General features: G+C 36.6%; 1 protein-coding gene across 2 annotated transcripts in view; it reads right to left on the reverse strand.

Moving 5' to 3' along the window:
• Window positions 1–5,761: 5,761 nt before the first annotated feature.
• prmt3 (protein arginine methyltransferase 3) overlaps window positions 5,762–18,401 on the reverse strand; it is a 54,684-nt gene continuing 42,044 nt past the window's right edge. For both annotated transcript variants that reach the window (XM_015009050.2, XM_015009049.2), the window contains exons 15-17: window positions 17,566–17,616; window positions 16,053–16,140; window positions 5,762–5,974 (exon numbers count right to left, since the gene is read on the reverse strand). In XM_015009050.2, the coding sequence (XP_014864536.2) occupies window positions 5,865–5,974; window positions 16,053–16,140; window positions 17,566–17,616 (249 nt within the window). In that variant the 3' untranslated portion in view covers window positions 5,762–5,864. The remainder of the gene's footprint in view (window positions 5,975–16,052; window positions 16,141–17,565; window positions 17,617–18,401) is intronic.

Genomic DNA, 18,401 nt, shown 5'->3' on the forward strand with positions numbered 1-18,401 from the left:
GTATCTAATTCGGGTGAAATCAAAGGTTAAGTTGAGCTAAAAATGACCTGAACTATAAATAGTTTTTCTTTTTTCCACCCAGCTAGTCGGTTTTACGCACAGCGCGACTGAGGCGAGACGCGTCACCGATAGAAGCATTGATCAGGTTTAAAAAAAAAAAAAGTCTATTCAGAGCTACTCATTTGTTCAAAGTCTTGCGCAGGAAGAAGTTTGTTTTATGGACTCACACGCGTCAGGAGGACCCGGAGCCAACCACTGGAGCCTCCACTGGAAGCAGTGACAGCTGATTCCAAAACACTGCATTGCGCATACCATTGTCCTGCTCTTTCTGTTACTGGAGGATGTAAAGAAAAAAAATGTCAGGAGGCTGGCTGTAATGTCTTTATGTCTCCTTTGTCTTATCACTTACTAAGAAATCACGAGGCCTAGTCTCTTCTTCCAGTTATGAGGACAGCAGGCCGCCATAAAGTGAAACTGCAGACACTAAAGGAAAATGAGCTCCGTAAAGCAAACTCGTTATATTAAGACACAAAGCTAAATTATTTATTTTCAGTTCCGATCACTCATCTCGGGTCAAACTGCTCAGACGTTTCTGTTTAATTTCTTGTAATTGTCTTTGGGTCAGTTCACGTTTCCTCCTTCCCTCCAGATAATCATATTTCACATTTTCGTACAACACTCGATGAACAGATTATGGAAAATTACTTTATGCTCTCAGTCGTCAGAGTTGATGTGACACGTCAATGTTTCGAGCTCCAATTTGACGCAGTTACCATGACGCAGAGAGCTGTCTGCTATTCCCAGATGGCTCCATTTCGTACTCGAAACGGTTTGGTACGAAATAACTGCACTGGGGAAAAGATAATGCAGCTCCAAATTTAAAAAGAAATTTGATAAATGGTCACAATTAATCAAATCAGGTTTATTCAAGTTAATTTCTTAAGTTGTAAAGGTAAACAAATGTAAATAATTTGATTGCTTGAGACCGATAAACACATTCTCTCTATTTTCAGTGTACAAATAAGAAGGTACGAAAAGGCGAATCCAAGTCGTTAAACCAATCAGCGGGGGCAGTTGCCCAGGGCGGCAATAAAAATGGGGGAGGGGGAATTTCTAGAAAATAAAGATAATCTTATTTTTATTCTTAAGTTTGCAAGTGCTCCACTGAAAAAAGAACAGAGCTCCAATAAAAAAAAGTCAATTTGCTACAATTGTAACAATTGTAATTGTAACTCATTTCAGTTTGTCAAACCTACTTTGTTTAATATGACAACTTAATACATTTAAAGTATTTATACTTACTTGAATGAATTTAATTTGATAACATAACTTTTAAAGTTGGATCACTTCACATTCATACATCTTTCTTCAGTGATGTATGAATGTGAAGTTCCCCTGGTGAATCCTGGAAACTGGATTATGTGGTTTCTGCAGGAGGGAAAACATCTGATAATTGCTCTCATGTTAATAGTTTGGGGGGCGTAAAAAGGAGGGGGTTTCCACAACACCGATCCTGCAAGAATCACCTACTAAACCAACAATTCCTGGTCAATTTGTCCCAATCTTGCACCAGAATATCACTTTTTTGTCTTTTTCCTACTTCTGTAAACAAACCATTTGCAGCATAAACTATATGTGTTTGTTTTTCCAATTTCATATATATTTCTGTAATAATTTCATATTATTTTCTGAAAACATTATCAGTTTTGATTGAAATATGAGGGAATGTGGCCTTTAATCCAACTATAATAAATTAAAGCAACTTCGAAACAGTGAGCTATTATACGACAAAACTGCAAAAGCCTGAAATGAGAAAGGAAAATAGAGCTTCAATTAGATGGCTTTAGTATTATTAAAATCATAATCAGCAATAATTACAACCATTATGTTCCTATTAGACTTTATAATAACTTTATATCTATATTACTATCAGATATTTCAGCAATAATTTGGGCAATTAGGAGTCACTGATTTTATACACAAAAGAAAATAAATTTGTGAAATGGTGCCGGAGAACTTTACTCACGTAAATGTAAAAAGTTACTTTCCAAGAAATGACTCAAGTAAGGGCTAAAATGTATTCAGTGGGTAGAGAATCCAGAGATTTTACTCAAGTAAGAGTAGTGATATAATAAAATTACTCACATAAAAGTAAAAAGTACAACGTAGTAAAAATACTCCAAAAAGTAAATTTTTTTCCACAAAAGTTACTTAATTAAACATAATTGAGTAACTAGTTGCTTCCAGAGATGGGAAGAGCAGCTAAAATGATAGTCATGTATGAGCAGCTTTAATTCAATATATTTTAACTTAAGTAAAAGTAGCAGTCCAAGAAATTACTCAGTTAAGAGTAAAAAAAAGTATTTGGGGAAAAAAAAAGCCTACTCAAGTACTGAGTAACTGACCAAATTATTAATCATTTAAAAATTACATAGCAGATGGATCAAATGTAAAGTGGAAATGTTGATATGTTAAGGACGGAAATGACAATAATTTATTTAAGTAACAATAACATAAAATGTTTCCAAATCAGTTTCTTTCCCTAACAAACTTATAAAACTTTAACAAAACCTGCAGTGCAGGTGTGAGTCTGTCTGGTGATTTTTTTAGTAAAACTTTTTCCTTTTTTTTTCTTGAGTGGTTAGAAAATCCAGAAATGTTATTCAATACTTCATCATAAAATTACTCAAGTAAAAGTAAAAAGAACAGAGAAGTAAAAATACTCCTAGAAGTACATTTAAAAAAGTTACTCAAATAATGTAATTGAGTAAATGTAACTAGTTACTACCAGTCTCTGCCTTGCTGAGCTGCGCTGAGCCCATGCGGGGCAGCTGCGGGTTGCGGGGCAGCTGCGGGTTGCGGGGCAGCTGCGGGTTGCGGGGCAGCTGCGGGTAGCGGGCCGACTCGCTCTCCTCCCCGCTGGATTCAGCGCAGAGACTCTGGCTCCTCTTCATTTGCACGCTGCGCTCCTTCCGCTTGTAAATCTCCCTCCGCTCCAGATAAGAAGCAGAAGCGGCTGTATTAGCCGCCGCCAGGAGTTTAATTACATTGTCAACAGAGAATAATTGTAATTGATTTCTGCTTCTCCAGCTCAAGGACTGACGCACACGCAATCAGCGCTTATATGATCCCCAGAAACAGTTCGGATGTTTCATTCATCACGCCTGCAGAGAGTGGTTTGCACATTTCAGCTCCTAAAAATGCGCATAAATGTAATTTAAATGCATTAAGTTGCTGGTTTGTTCAGCTTTTGTGGTCTAATGGGTGATTTGAAGTTATCGTTTGTGAATCTTACATTGACAGAGTACAGAAGTTGATTGAGTAGGCACCATGGAGGAGGAAGAGGAGGAGGAAGAGGAGGAGTGTGGGGTGTTTTCCCGTGTCCCTTTGCGCCTGTTAATTACATGAGGTGGCGCAGTTTAATTGATCAGGCTCGCTGTCGCCTGGGAGATAAGAGGCTGCAATCATTGCCAGCGCGAAGGGAGGCGGTGATTCAGCAGAGGGGGTCAACCAGAGCATCAGCATCATCAGCATCATCATCATCAGAACCTTCCCAGTTTCCGGTTTATATTCCAAGTTGTTCAATTTTGCAGTCGTGAAACTTGATATCAGATGTTTTGTCACTACAGGCTGTTTTCTTTTCTGATGGATGGTTTCCATCTGAATCATGTCAAAACCAAAGATCTTTTAACAAAATAATATATTATTCATTCATTTAAGAAATTATCAACTTAAATCAAGCTCCCATATCTTGCTGAAAAGTTGCTTGTGAATTATTTCTGTCTTTTTTCAAGAGAACTAAGATATTAGCACTAAAATCTAGACTAAGATTTTGTGATTTTGCAGTGTATTTGCTTTCAAGCTGCACGCCAGAAAACAGGCTTTTCAGAAGCCAGTGTCACTCATTCTAGCGCCATCATGTGGTCAAAATCATCAGACTGAAGAATCAACACTTTCAGGAAACAACCTCCATCAAGTGGATAGTTACTGTCAGAGATGGGTAGTAACTAGTTACATTTACTTGAGTAACTTTAAAAAAATTACTCTAGTACTCTGTACTTTTTGCTTTTACTTGAATTATTCTGTGATAACTTGATTGAAAAATGAACAAAAATGTTTATTTTGTTTGATTCTGTTTTGTAATTATGTTTTTTATATGAATATTTTCATCTTGGTCCTTAAAATATCAACATTTCAACATAAGTTTATATTTTAGTCCATTTTATGATGTAGTTTTTACTAGTAATGTAATTTTTTAATATTCAGTTCTTTATAGCTTTTTTATTCTTGAGTAATTTCTTGAACAGCTAATTTTTACTTTTACTTGAGTAAAAAATGTGTTGCAGCAGTGCTATTCTTACTACAATCTAACTACCCATTTAATTTACCCATTTGTGGTTATTTTTTGCAAACAATACTTAAATTCCTACAATGTTTATTCTAGTTACTTTCTACCTTTCAAGAGAGATATTAAAACGTCACAATGTAACGTCACAGACAAGCGTCACCCAAATACTAAAAGTAACAAAACTGGGCAAATCAAATCATTAAAAGCAAGATAAAATGACACCAGGTGATGCAAATATGCCAAAAATAGGTATAAATTTTGATTTAAGTCATTCTAAACCAGTTTTGTAAAAATAACTCAGAAGTAGCAGCAGAAATACATCAGAAAACATGACCACTCTAGACGATTACACGTTTAAGAGCTCAGGATTCATCATCACAGCCAGAAAAAAATATTTAATTGTAAGCAGAGCTGCTCAGTGGAGTATGTAAAGAGGTTTAAGTCAGCCTTTTTAAGCTAAAGTACCTTTTAGTATTGTCCCTGGAAACCCGTGGAAGATGGATGATGCTGCCGGCGAAGTCTTGTGCAGCTCAGAGTAAAACAATAAGAGGAAGAAATTCTTGGCAAAAGCACATAATCTTTTCACAAAAGAACAGTCAGCTCTGAGGGCTTTTTACATTTTCTACTCATCACTGAATAAAAAAAACAACACATAGCATCTTCTTAGTTTGTAGAGTTTCTGTCTTGTGTGTTTAATTTGAAAAAATGTTTTAAGAGCTTTTTTCTACAATTGTGTAGGACATTAATCTCAATTTCAGATATCTGGGTTTTTGCACCTTTTGTTTACTGTTTGTAGGTGAGAAATTGAACAAAGAAGTTTGTTCAAACCAAAAATCCTTCACACAGGAAATGGCAGAAATGACTAAAGTTTTAAATCACCGGGGATAAGTTGGCTCCAAGCAAGGGAGAAATTATCAACACTTCCCATCAATCAGCATGAACTCAATGTGGACAGAGGTCACTTTATAAGCCACACACATCTTAACAAAGGGAGCCATTTTTTGCTTTTCTGCCACCAAAATGAAACTGTAAGTGGGAGTGCAGCAAGGCGAACCGTCTGGAGTTCAGCGGAAGGAAAATCAAATTTGAGAAAAAAAGTCTGAAACTGGGTCATGCGAGAAGCATGAAAGTTTGGTGAATTATCTCAATTTTTAATATGGCAGAAAAAAGCAAAAATAATGTAACTGTCAGAATTTTGAGATTAGGACTTATAAAACTTATAAAAACCCAAACAATAAGTGTTGGATCTTTCTTTTTATGTACTTTTATCAGTAAGTGATAAAACAAAGTTTTCCAACTTTGGGAGGAAAAAATGTATCCAATTATATTTTTAACATAAATGCTTACAATGACGCAAAGAATAAAAAGAGTGTAAATAATTTTAAACAAGTAGACACAATGCGGATGACCAAATTATCAGGACTTTGTTCTTTATTTTGCTCAGTACATGAATTATCAAAAAAGTAAAATGAAATCAGAGCTATAATTGGTTACATAGATACTATGATGGGTGACATCATTGCAGGGTGTAAGTCTGCTTCCTGTCTGGAAGGTCAAAGGTGACAAAGAGTGAGCGCGGATCCTTCTTGTTTTTACGAACGGTGATCTTTCCCTTCAGCTCTTCTCCTGAAGCAAACAGGAAGACAAACAACACATTGGTTTAGATTCACATGCAAAATATGGAAGGCCCTGTGGCTCAACAATATGACATTCATAGCTGAAAATGTGCTGATGAAGAAGAAGAGAAAAAATAATTTTGACTTTAATCTCAGAATCCTACCTCTGTGTCCATCTATGTAAAAATCCAAATATTCTAAGGTGCATGTCGATTATGTAGTTAACATATGAAAAATAATCACATTACTGTTTCGTCCTTGCTATAGGATTTGTAAACCTGCTGTTAATTCACACTGAAAGCTTGATCGAAATTTATTTGGTAGATTTGAGTTTAAGAATGGATTTTCAAACAACTTATCCAATTCTGATTCTGAGATAAAATTCTGAATTCTGCAATTAAAGTCCAACTTTTGAGGAAGAAAGTCTGAATTTTGAAAAAAGTAAGAATCCTGAAAATAGAGTCAGAATTTTGAGTAGAGAGACAGAACTTTGATACTAAAGTCAAGATACTGAGGTAAAAGTCTGAATTCTGAAAGAATAATTAAAAATTCTGAGAAAAAAATCACAATTTTGAGAAAAGCGTCAATTCTGATGGAAAAAAAGCCAAAATTTTGAGAAAAAATAGACTGAATTCTGAGAAAATGTCAGACTTTTGAGAAAAAAAGTTAACATTTCGAGAAAAAATAATCCTGAGAAAAAAGTCAAAATTTTTATAAAAAGTCAGAATTTTGACTCAAACATCTGAGGAAAAATGTCCAAATTTGAGAAAAGATTCCAAATTCTGAGATTAAAGTCATAATTCTGAGAATAAATCATTCTTTGCCAGTGGTCATGATTCACTGTTAATTTCTTTGTGTGGAAAAATCTGCACGTCTTTCCTGACAAAAGCACAAAAAAAAATCAATTTAAAATATACATGAGAATTTAATTTAATTTCTGTTGACTCCAAAGTTCACGCCGCTGCAGCTGGTGTTTACTTATGGGACATTCTCTACGTCATTAAGCACAACAGCCTACCAACGCTTCCACACATCAGACATGAAGCGAAATGAAAACGCACCAAAAGACAGAAAACACCGAGTCAGACATCGATCAGAGCGTTCGGAACAAAATGAAAGTCTTCCTGATTCCCTGCAGCAGAACGCTGCTGCTGACTGCGCGAGCTCGGGCCTCTGCAGCATGAGCGCTCTGCTGCTTGCAGAAATGATGATGTGCGTGAAGCCAATATGCTTTAATGTGTCTTAATAAGCAGGACTGTGCATGGCAATGCAGATGCTCTCATATCTCCAGATGGCAGACACGAGGAAACACACCTACAGCGGCGACGCAACGTTATGACGCATAATCGCTCCGATTAACTTCCCGTTTGACTGCTGGAGGTAAATGAATGTTTAGTGAAACGGCAAACCGGCGTCCTGTCGCGCTGCGCTACGCTCGCAGGTTAGAGGACGAGAGCAGGAAAATGCTGACTGCGCCCGTTTCTCCCGCGACACGTCCGTCGTCGCTGCTGCCACGTCTCACTCGTTACCGTGGCAACGTCACGGACCCGAGGCGCCACGCTCCAGGTCCGACGCCGCTGCTGCAGGGAGAGCAAACCCCGACAGCGGCGAGCAATGCAAAACACGATTTAGTCCTCAAAATATTTTTAAAAAGCGTCATCATTTTATAAATATTTGTAATTGCAATCTACTAAAAATTCATTTTAAATCAACTACTCTGATTTAGAGGACTTTTTTAGTTGCACCTTCTGCTTTGGAAAATAATTCAAGTTCAGTCAATTTTTAAATTGGATTTACATCTGGACTTTGAATAGGCCATTCTAACATATATACATGTTGGCTGTTCAGGTTGGAAAGTTAACCTGAAAAACACAAAATCTTACCAAGTACTTTTAGTAGCTTCTAGTGCAAATATGTACTTAATAAGTAACTGCAGATAGGTGTAAAAACAAAAAAATAGAAAAAATTTTGATCATCTGGTCAAAGCTTCTTCTTCCACACATTCTGGTAATATTTTGGCTTTCTGCAGCGCCTCCTCCTGGTGCTTCTCTTTCAAATTTAAACAAATTTTGACTAAGGATTCACTGATTTACTTTTTTCACTTCTGATTCCGATACCGATATCTGAGGTTTAGTATCGGCCGATACCGATCCGATACAGAAAATCAGTGCAGAATTGACTTAAAACATTTCTATTTTTTAAAAATAGACATAAATGTGCAGAATTATAAATTTATTTAATAACTCTGCACCAGCATGGCACACTTAAATACACAAATGGCTTCACAAGATTGGTCAGATGTGTAAAATCAACTTTAATTTGTTCAATTAGTGCAATTAGAAGTATAACAGAAAATGTGAAATACAGAAACTGAAAAACAAACGGTTGACTACCTGGATCAAACATGTATAAAATAACAGCAACAAACCTTTTAAATGGTTTGGAAATGCAGTTAGGAGTTATAAATATATTGTAAAATAAATAATAAAGCTTGACATCTCAGAGCACAAAGCATAGAATTAGAACTGATCTGCCATTATGGGTCGGTTTCATTGTCATCGATATCTGATGTAGGATGTTAAAAAAGCTTTACTAGAAAAAGAAAAAAAAGATGCTTAATGCCACAGAGGCCTGAGCTTTGACAACATTCTGTTACAAGACAGAAAAAAAACGACATTCCCCCTAAAACAACTTTGCAATTAACCGTCCAAGTAATCCTCAGTGTTTCAGATTGAACTGGTGAAGCATACAAACAATCATTGACAGAATTTGTGTTAAGTCAGGGTGCGACTCCAGCGGCCCTGCTGCAATCAGTCAAACTAAACTCCCCATGGAAGAGGGGCCTGGGAGCTCTGGGTAAACTGGCCGCTCAGATCCCAACGAGTTAACCATGTGTGGAAATGAGTCGAGGAACGGAGCCGGGCTTTCGCTGCGGCGTCGTACATCACCATGCCACCGTCATTAAGCACAGGCAGGCCTCTGGAAACAGCTTGTCTCAGCCAAACACTGCTTTCCTCCATGAAATTACAATCAGAATATACAGCTCTGCAGATTGGAGCTATTCATGTTACAACCAGTCTGCACACATGTCTACTGCATCTGCATACACATGCACTGCATGCACTGGATTTTATTTAGGGGGATTAGAAGAAACGAGGTGCACACACACGCATCCACACACACACATCCCCTTAGTAGAGCAGACAAAAATCATATTCAAGTACGAGCAGCACTACTTCCACATATTTATACTCAAGTTAAAGTAAAAAGTAGCAAATTACTCAAGAGTAAAAAAGTATTTGATAAAAAAAATGGTACTCAAGTACTGAGTAACTGATCAAAATCAATTAATTATCAAATCATTTGATAATTAACAATTACATCATCAGACAAACCAAAATATAAAGTTAAGTGGAGATTTTATTAGCACAACATCTCCACTAAAGATTAAGAGAATAAAGTCAAAAAAGTAGAATAACGTCAATGTTTTGAGAATAAACTCGTACAAGAATAAGGACAAAATAATACGAGAATAAAGTGAAAATAATAGAATAAAGTCATAATATTTCAAGAATAAAGCTGTATAAGAATAAAGTCGAAATAATATGAGATTAAAATTGCAATAGAATCAATTCATAATATTTTAAGAAAAAAGTTGTACAAGAATGAAGTCAAAATAATACAATAATTAAGTCATAATAATGAGGATAAATTCATAATATTTAAATAAAATCATATGAGAATAAAGTTGAAATAATACAATAAAACCATAATAATGTGAGAAAAAAAGTCACATTTTAAGAATAAAATCATTATATTTTAACTTATTTTTTATAATTTCTATTTTCTTAGCATGTCCCTTTGTTCCATCTAAAAATCTAATATTTTTCCACTTCCTACAGCCTCCATCTTTAGTGTAGAGTCAGTAAAAAAAGAAAAGAAGAAGTTGTAGTACTGTACATCACAAACACCAGCTTTCACACAAATCCAGCCCATGTGTTGAATAACAGCCACAATAAACTCTGAGCTCGACTTTGGCAGTTCAAGGACCTTCAGCGTTTAAACAATGGAGGAAGAGGAGGAGGAGGAAGGCCCGAAGCGCATGGACAAAGCGAGGGTGTGTGTGCGTTGGGGGGCGGGTAGATATGGAAGAGGTCCACCTCCACACAGGACAGAAAAGGTGAGTCATAAAAGCAACAAAGACCACATGACCGACCAATAAAGGGCCGGACAGGAACTCACACCCGTATTTTACAGGATCTGAGCACCGGGAGCACGCCTCATCTTGAGCTTAATGGGACTTTAATTCACAAGAAAAAAAGGAATTAAGCAGGTAAAAATGTAAAAAAAGAAGCCCATCCTTTTCAATAGCGGAGCTACACAAACACACCAGGGCATGACAAATGATTTGCTGTTTAATTTATTACGCTGCCAGCCAGGAGGATTTGCTGGGATGTTTTGTTCCAGGCTGCTGGCTGGCGGTGTTCGCCCCTCTCCCAGCACAAACCTCCCCCAGCAGCACAGTGCAAGAGTTAATTACTGCTCCGCTCGTACCAACGCATCAAATAAGAACCGGCCTCCGTCACAATAAATCATCTCAGCCAGAGCAAACATCAAGCAACACCATGTTTTGGCCTGGAAGTCCTGGAGATGTCAACAACCAGGAGAGGAAAGAGTTCAAGCTTCTTCAAGGTCACTCTCCTGCAGGGGAGTTTATGGAAGTTTTGTGACGCAGTTTGTGTGCTGTAAAGAACGCCGTGAGAACCTAGCAGACAGCCGATGGATGCCGTTAAAAACTCTATTTTGGGTTTACGACCAGTGAGAGGAGTGGAGGAGCACATCAACACCCAACACTCTTTTTCTCCTTCCATTAAACTGCTCCAGTCAAAAGAAATTAAAACTTCATTTCAGAAAATAAATCCAAAATGTAAAACCTATTTGTAGCTTTAATACACCAGGAATGACATATTTCAAACATTTCTGATGATTTGGACCATTAATACCCAAAATTCTCACTGCAAAAACACAAAATCTTACCACATATTTTTGGCTTAGTTTCTAATGCAAATATATTTGTACACTTGAAATAAGATAAAACTAACAAGAAACTTTTCAGCTTGTTTTAAGTCAATAATTCCTTAATATTGATGAAAAAGTATCAGTTCACCTGGCAAATTATTTCACTTATAACAAGGGAGAAAAGTCCTGTTATAAGAGAAATAATCTGCCAGTGAAACTAAAATACTAAAAGGTTACTTGTAAGTTTGTTTTGTCTTATTTCTAGTATAATAAGATATTTGCACTAGAAACTAGAAAAAAATACTTGGTAATATTTTGTATTTTTGCATTGCTGTTTCTTAGAAACATTTTTAATGTAGAAATGTTGGCCAGCTAAAAGCCTACAGTCATTGAGAAACAGCATTCAGTTTCCAGTTGCCACAAATATGGAACAAACTTCCAGAGAACTGCAAAGATGCTGAAACACTGACTTCCATGAAATGTTTAAAGTTTGATTAGTAGTAAGGCAATATTGCCCAACATATTTGATGATTTTGATGATATCATTTGACTAGTTAATTGCTTGTTTCATATGTTTTTGTGGTGTAAAGCACTTTAAACTGAAAATGTGCTATAAACTTTACTATTTGCCCTTAACTCTTGGTTGCAGCTCCTTTTGCTTGAATTATTGCATCAGCATGGCATGGATGCAATAATAAACCTGTGGTTGTGATGTGCCATTGTACATCTTTGAAAAGCAGAAGTGGCACTTCCTGCACAACCAACACGAATGCCTCACTAAGTGGTTTCAAGTTGGCAAGTCAACAACAAAACACTCGTCTTTTCTAGCAGCCATTGTTCAGCACATTCAGTGGTAAAACCAGCTGACCAAACATGCTGGGGTTGCTAGGTAATGGGGCTGGTCTTGGCTGGTGTTGCTAGGCAACAGCATGCGAAAAAACAGCTGGATGTTCTTTTAAGAGTTTGTGTTGTTTTTAGAAGCAGCTGAGACTGAAACAGAAGTACAAAAACAGGCAAAATGTGGATTTTCTATAATAGATCCCCTTTAAATTTTTGTGGAAGACACTTCCTTTTGTTTCCAGATGGAAATAGCTCAGGACTGCAAAGAAACTGCTTTGTCAGACGACCTCAGAGGATATCCTGCCGTGTTTGGCACTAGGACGTTGGAAATGGATCCACTGGGTTCTGGAGGTTCAGGCTTACTGAAGCAGAGCCCACTGAGGCTCGAGTGGATTGGGATCTGTGGGGTTTCAAGGGCGGACCAAAGCCAAAGACTCTTTGGTGGATTGTAGCTTTTTTAAACTATCACCTTAAACTCACTAAACCAAGTATTTATACTTTCCTACACGACTTTTTACACACATTTTATGCTTTTCGAGACACTTGCTTTTCGATTCCGTTAATAGATAAAAAGGTTCACTATGAATTTATTGCTGATATTTTTTATAGTGGTCATACAATTAATAAATAAATGGATCAATAACATATTGGATAGAGAATGAAGTGTGAAAAGTTTAATTCATTTTCTTCAAACTACTTTCTTTTTCCCAGTTAATCCTCACCTGAAAAATACAATGCCTCATTATTTCACTTATAACGAAACATTTTTCCCATAAGTAAAAATATCTGGTATAAACATACTACATTTTGATCTATATTCAAAGATCATTGACCTAAAACAAACTCCTATCCTGCTGAAAAGTTACATGTAAGTTAGTTTTGTCTTATTCCAAGTAAACTAAGATGCTTGCACTGCAAAGCAAACAAAATACTTTGTAAAATTTGGTGTTTTTGAAGTCAGGCATGCAGAAAGAAAAATATAAATGCATTAATTTACATGTTTCTTTTCTTAGAAGTTTGACATCACTTTCGTCTTTCGAAATATGTTTTTCACCTCTTTAATACAATAAAAGTAAATTTAAAAAATCAGAGTTTTGATTTTATAATCCCACCAATGTTCTGACATGAAGTTGTATTATGTTCTCCAAGTCTCTGAGAAGCTTTAGGAAGTATAAACACATCTGTACCAAAGGCACCCTGGCATTTGCAACCAAAGTTGTGTACTGAGTTGATATCAATCTTAAAAACAAAGCTGTTTTATCCTTCTCCTTCTAATTCATTGTCCTCTTTTATATCCCCTTAATTGTTTATCTGAGGCAGCAAAGTTTAAAGCGTCCCGCAGCATTTGCGCAGCGTCAGAGTTTTTGACGTTCTTATCAGGTTGGCAGCAGGCGGCGGCGGCCGAGCGCGGCCACAGGCTATCGGACATCAGCCACCTCTGTCGCAGCGCGGGTCATTTATTACCGTAGATTTCATCTGATTCCTGCTCAGGAAGTCGACAGCCAGTCCTGCGTTTCATTCATCGGCACATCAGGGGTAGAGGAGTCGGGAGGCTGTGGGTTTGATTCGCCCCAAGTGGCCTACCAGTTTGTGTATTGGTGTAAAGTGACAGAATCTAATTTTTCATTTATTAATATTATTAATTTCTTTAGCTCAGGGCATGATGCTTTGTTTTTTGAGATACTTAATTCAATTGTTGTGAAGTGATTTATTGATTCAATAAGTCAGCCAGAAGCTCCAAGGGTCACTAGTGAAGGAACATTTTTTTTTTTTTTTTTTAACATAGGAAACAGATTTTTTTTCCCCCTAATTACAGTTGCAGTATATAAACTAGAAAATTCCTGCAGAAATTTTAAGGGGCCTGCCAACTGTGCCCATCACTTTAAACCCAGCGTTTCAAATTTGCCGTGAAAAATAGATATATGCAGGTCTGACATACTTAACCAACCAGTAGAACACAGTAACTGTAAATATTGTCAGGTATATTATGATGATATGAGTCACCATTGAAAAGCAGGGTATAAACACCAAGTCAGTGAAATTAAATCCGAGACCGACGACTATATGCTTCGCACATGTGGTTCTCACTCATGGTCCAAAATGAAAAACATGAAGAAAGTTGGTAATTGTTAATTTCTAAAATCAATTTCAATTTTCATAGTAAAGATTTTAATTTACACTCAAAAATTCAGACAAGTAATAATTTTATGTAACCAAAAATAAAATATTTGTTCAAATTGTCACTGTGTCCTGACAGTATATTATGAGAGATAATCTGTAGTAAAAAAAAAAAAATAGAAAATTCAAGTTCCTCCAATCAATCAAACCACCAATCAGAGCCGTGAGGTGGTTCTTAGCACTGTCAATCATGCCTGTGTGCGTGCCACTTCTCACCCTCTTGTTCTCTGCTACGATGTAGCTTCTCCTCATTAGCAGAGCCGGTTGTGAATGCTAAAGCTAGTAACATCGCCACCAATGACAGTGGTTAAAAGTTTTCCTGTAATTGTAAATTGTTTCTCTGCCATTAGCAGATTTAGCAGCACGTTCCTGAGGGTGATTGACAGCGGTAAGTCCCCCTTTCTGGCTCTGATTGGTTGTTTTTGACCAGGAATGGTTCATTTCTTCAGACAGCTATAGTACCAATCTTTTCTAAGATTATCTGTTTCCTATCACACTATTACAAATTGGTGACAGTACTTTTTTTTTTTTTTTAAATAAAAGTTATATACTGCAGCTTTAATGAATCAAATCATCATTTATATTTTCTCTGGCTATCTTTGATACTGAAATTTATTGGATGATCACTGATTTAAACATTCAGAGTGCGACAAAAAAAGCAAAAATACTGCATACACAGTTTAAAACTGAATCCTAGAATTTCAAAACGTGATTTATAAAGAGTTATTTGATAGTTTTGTTGATATTAACATTAAATCCTGCTGGAGCAATCAGTGCTTTTCTTTTCAAACAGAAGATCCTCACACCATATTGATACATTTCCCTCCATTTCAAACTGCGGATAAAGCGATTTTATAAACATTAATACTGCTATTCTTTTGTCATGATTCTGCAGCATCCAAGCTGATATCTGATGAAGTTTTACATGTTTTCTCTGATGTGTGATTTGTTCTGATCCTTCCCTATCACTGTGGGTGACAGATTCAGAGCGTCAACAAGCCTGTCTGAGTCGCTGTCACAGACAGATTACCTGCTGCAACTTGCAAAGATGCAACCTCAATGCCTGAGAGAGCCAACTAAATAAATCGCAGCTGAAGGATATACAGCAGGCAAGAGAAGTGCTGAAAAGACTGGCAGCTCCATTATTTCTAAAAGTGTAATTGACATGAAATTCTCACCAGACATCCGAGAGAACCATAAATTATGTGTGATAAAATGAAAACAGTACGGGAAAAGAAGGTGTAAAAAGGAGGTGACACCAGTAATTAAGAAAAGAAATCAAGTCATTTAGTGCAAATTAATGTCGGCTGCTTCAGTATCAATTGATTGCCTTTAAATAGATGTTTTATTACCCATGGTGTCATACCAGAAACATTTAAAAATGGTTAAAAAAAACAACTTATTAGCTCACCTTATTATTGCAAAACAGACTGATGACTTTCGTTCTCTGAGAATTTCTAAATTACCCAAGACTCCAGTAGGCGGTCGGAGCCAAAACCAGAACGGAAAAGAACATAATTATGTCAAAAACTGGCCAAGATCAGCTGCTGCCAGCAAGATTTCACACAGAGGAGAGAAAATAATCATCAGACGAGTTGCCCAGAAACAAAATGAGAGATTCAAAAAGACCAGAAACTAACAGGAGCAACTGCTTAAAAGAAACCAATAATGCACTTTACGGCCAAACTCTGAACACTCAGAATGTTGAAAATGTTTAAAAGTTTTCTGAACATCAGTTATTATTGTGCTAACAACAAAAGTGACAATAAGAACATGTGTCTTATTTAAGCTAACTGTATGCTGTGACATGGGGTCACAACCAATCATAGAACCACAAACAATAAAGATTTTAATTTATATCCTCAAATTGCAGAGCATAACTACGCTTCCCATATTTTTAAGTTCATTGCCGTAAAACGTCATTGGATAAACAGTGGAAAAAAATAGTAAAATTAACAATTCGGACAGTTTTGGAGGGGTGTTTTAAATAATTAATTTTAATTTAACGTGACAGTGATGAATAAAAATGATACTAATAAGTGGTTACTGACCTGCTTTAACAGAAATGGGCTTTTCTAGAAGGAAGACCGTCTGTTTCCAGTGGGTTTTTGTAACTTGAGGGCCTGTGGAGAATGTCACCTAAAGAAGAAACAACAATAAAAATTAATTCAAAACATGAGAAAAATCAATCCCCTGTACAGAATTAGGGACACAAAGTTTTACTGAAACATCTAGTAGTAAAACATTTTAATCCTGAAGAAGAGATATTATTCTCAAAAACAGTGTATTAAAAATAAGCAATAAAATTCAACTTGCTAGATTTAATATTATAAAATCCTACATAAAATCTGCTTTTAATACTAAAATATAGTAGTAAACCTGCAGTATGTAACTTTTATTTAAAAAAAATTCCCCATTTGTTGAAAAGTATGGTATGAGACAGATAATCTGTGGAAACAAAATGGAGCACCTCTGGTTTCCCACAGTGCTAACTAGAAACAACCAATCAGGGCCAGGAGGCGGGCCTTCGCGCTGTCAATCACCTTCTGTAAACCGCTCGCTCTCTGCTATGTTACAGCTTCTACCTGTCAGCAGAGTGTGTAGCAAATGCTAAAGCTAGTTAGCATGGCCACCGGTAAATAAACGGTTTAGTTTCTTAGCAGTGCCTTTCTGAGGTTGATTGACAGCAGTAAGACCCTCCTCTTGGCTCTGATTGGCTGTCTTTGGTTCAGCAATAGTAGCTCAGGGAGAAGGTGGAGGAGATTGAACACTTAGATTATCTGTCTCACGACATAGCGACAGTTTTAACAAACGTATAAAAGCTACGTAAATCATCAGTTTCATTCTGTATAAGTCCATCTGTTTCCACTAGTTGTGCATCGATTGCAGTTTTTTGGCTGATCTCAGATTAACAATCTTTTAAAAGCCAATTCCCTTTATGAGCGATTCCACTTTTTTTGTCTGAAATATAGTAAGAAAGTTGCTGAACTGGAAACAGTGGGGTAACTATTGTTAACTGTAAACATGCAGACATGACCTGGTAGGCCGGTCTGTCAGTCGAACCTTAACATTTACAGAAGTAGATAAGACCGGTTGATCAGATCGGCTTCACATGCAAAAATTAACCGATCACAATCTAAGGAAATCAACACTGATAAATCGGTGCTCCCCTAGTTTCTACAACTCATTTTAAAATCACTTTGTTCTATTGCTTGGTCCCTGATACCACTATACTCTTGAAGCAAAAAGATATTACTATGTTTTTCACATTGTTCCAGCTTCAGCCCCCAGTGGAAACTGTAATTTACTGGTTCAGCCACTGCATGCGCCTTGGTTCCCAGGTACAATAGGAGGTGCAATCAAAAGGCACGTCCGTGTTGCTCACAGAGCTTGGCATCAGCTGTTCCAACTGGCCAGGCTCTGCTGGGTAAGTGCTTGTATCAGCAGTTGGCTAAGACGCTCGTCGATTGCCAGTGAACGCCTCAGGGAGGAGAAACACGCCAAGGCGTGAACATAATTGAGTTTCTGTTAAATGGTTTGGATGTTGCTGCTGCTGCTGCTCACCTTGTTGCTGCAGCCTTTGTCGAAGAAAATGTCAAAGTAGCCGACAATTGCCTGCAATGAAATATGAGAGTTGTGTTAAATTGTGGCAGTAAAATAAACCCCTGAATTTGTTTGACTACGCGGCGGCTCTGACATGCAGAGCAGAAAAGCCGGGTGTCAATGAGCACAAAAGGACTTAATAGGATGTTTTTGTCCAGGAAAAAATATATTAAAAACTGTTTAACATTTTTCTGTCGTGGTTTTCTCCTGGCAGATACCAAACTTTTGCAGTCCAACTACAAACTACAGCATCACACTGCAAAAAAACACAAAATCTTAAATATTTTTGGTCTAGTTTCTAGTGTAAATATCTTAGCACATTTGAAATAAGACAAAACTAACAAGTAGCTTTTCAGCTTGTTTTAAGTAAACAATTCCTTATTATTGATGAAAAGCGAGTAGTTTAACTGGTAGATTATTTTACAACATAAGAAAAATGTCCTATAAATGAAATAATCTGTAGTAGTTAAATTATTGACTTAAAATAAACTTTTCATGCAGTTATTTGAAATTTATTTCAAGTATACTAAGATATTTACATCAGAAACTAGATGAAAATACATAGTAAGATTGTAGCTAATATTAGAAAAATAACATTAAACACATTTAATGACAAAGACTGAATACTGTAACTGAATAAAAATGTGTTGCAAACAAATGCAACCAGATTATTGCACCTTTCTTGTTTCATATACACTATTTTTCACATTCTCACCTTTCAGATGCACCAAGCGTATATAATCTGGGGAACTAAAATATCCCAATTATTAAAGATATTCCAAGTATGTCTCCTTAAA

The sequence above is a fragment of the Poecilia mexicana genome, unplaced genomic scaffold (genome assembly GCF_051168715.1).
Source record: "Poecilia mexicana isolate PSO_F unplaced genomic scaffold, ASM5116871v1 scaffold_3, whole genome shotgun sequence".
In the NCBI taxonomy this organism is placed as follows: domain Eukaryota; kingdom Metazoa; phylum Chordata; class Actinopteri; order Cyprinodontiformes; family Poeciliidae; genus Poecilia; species Poecilia mexicana.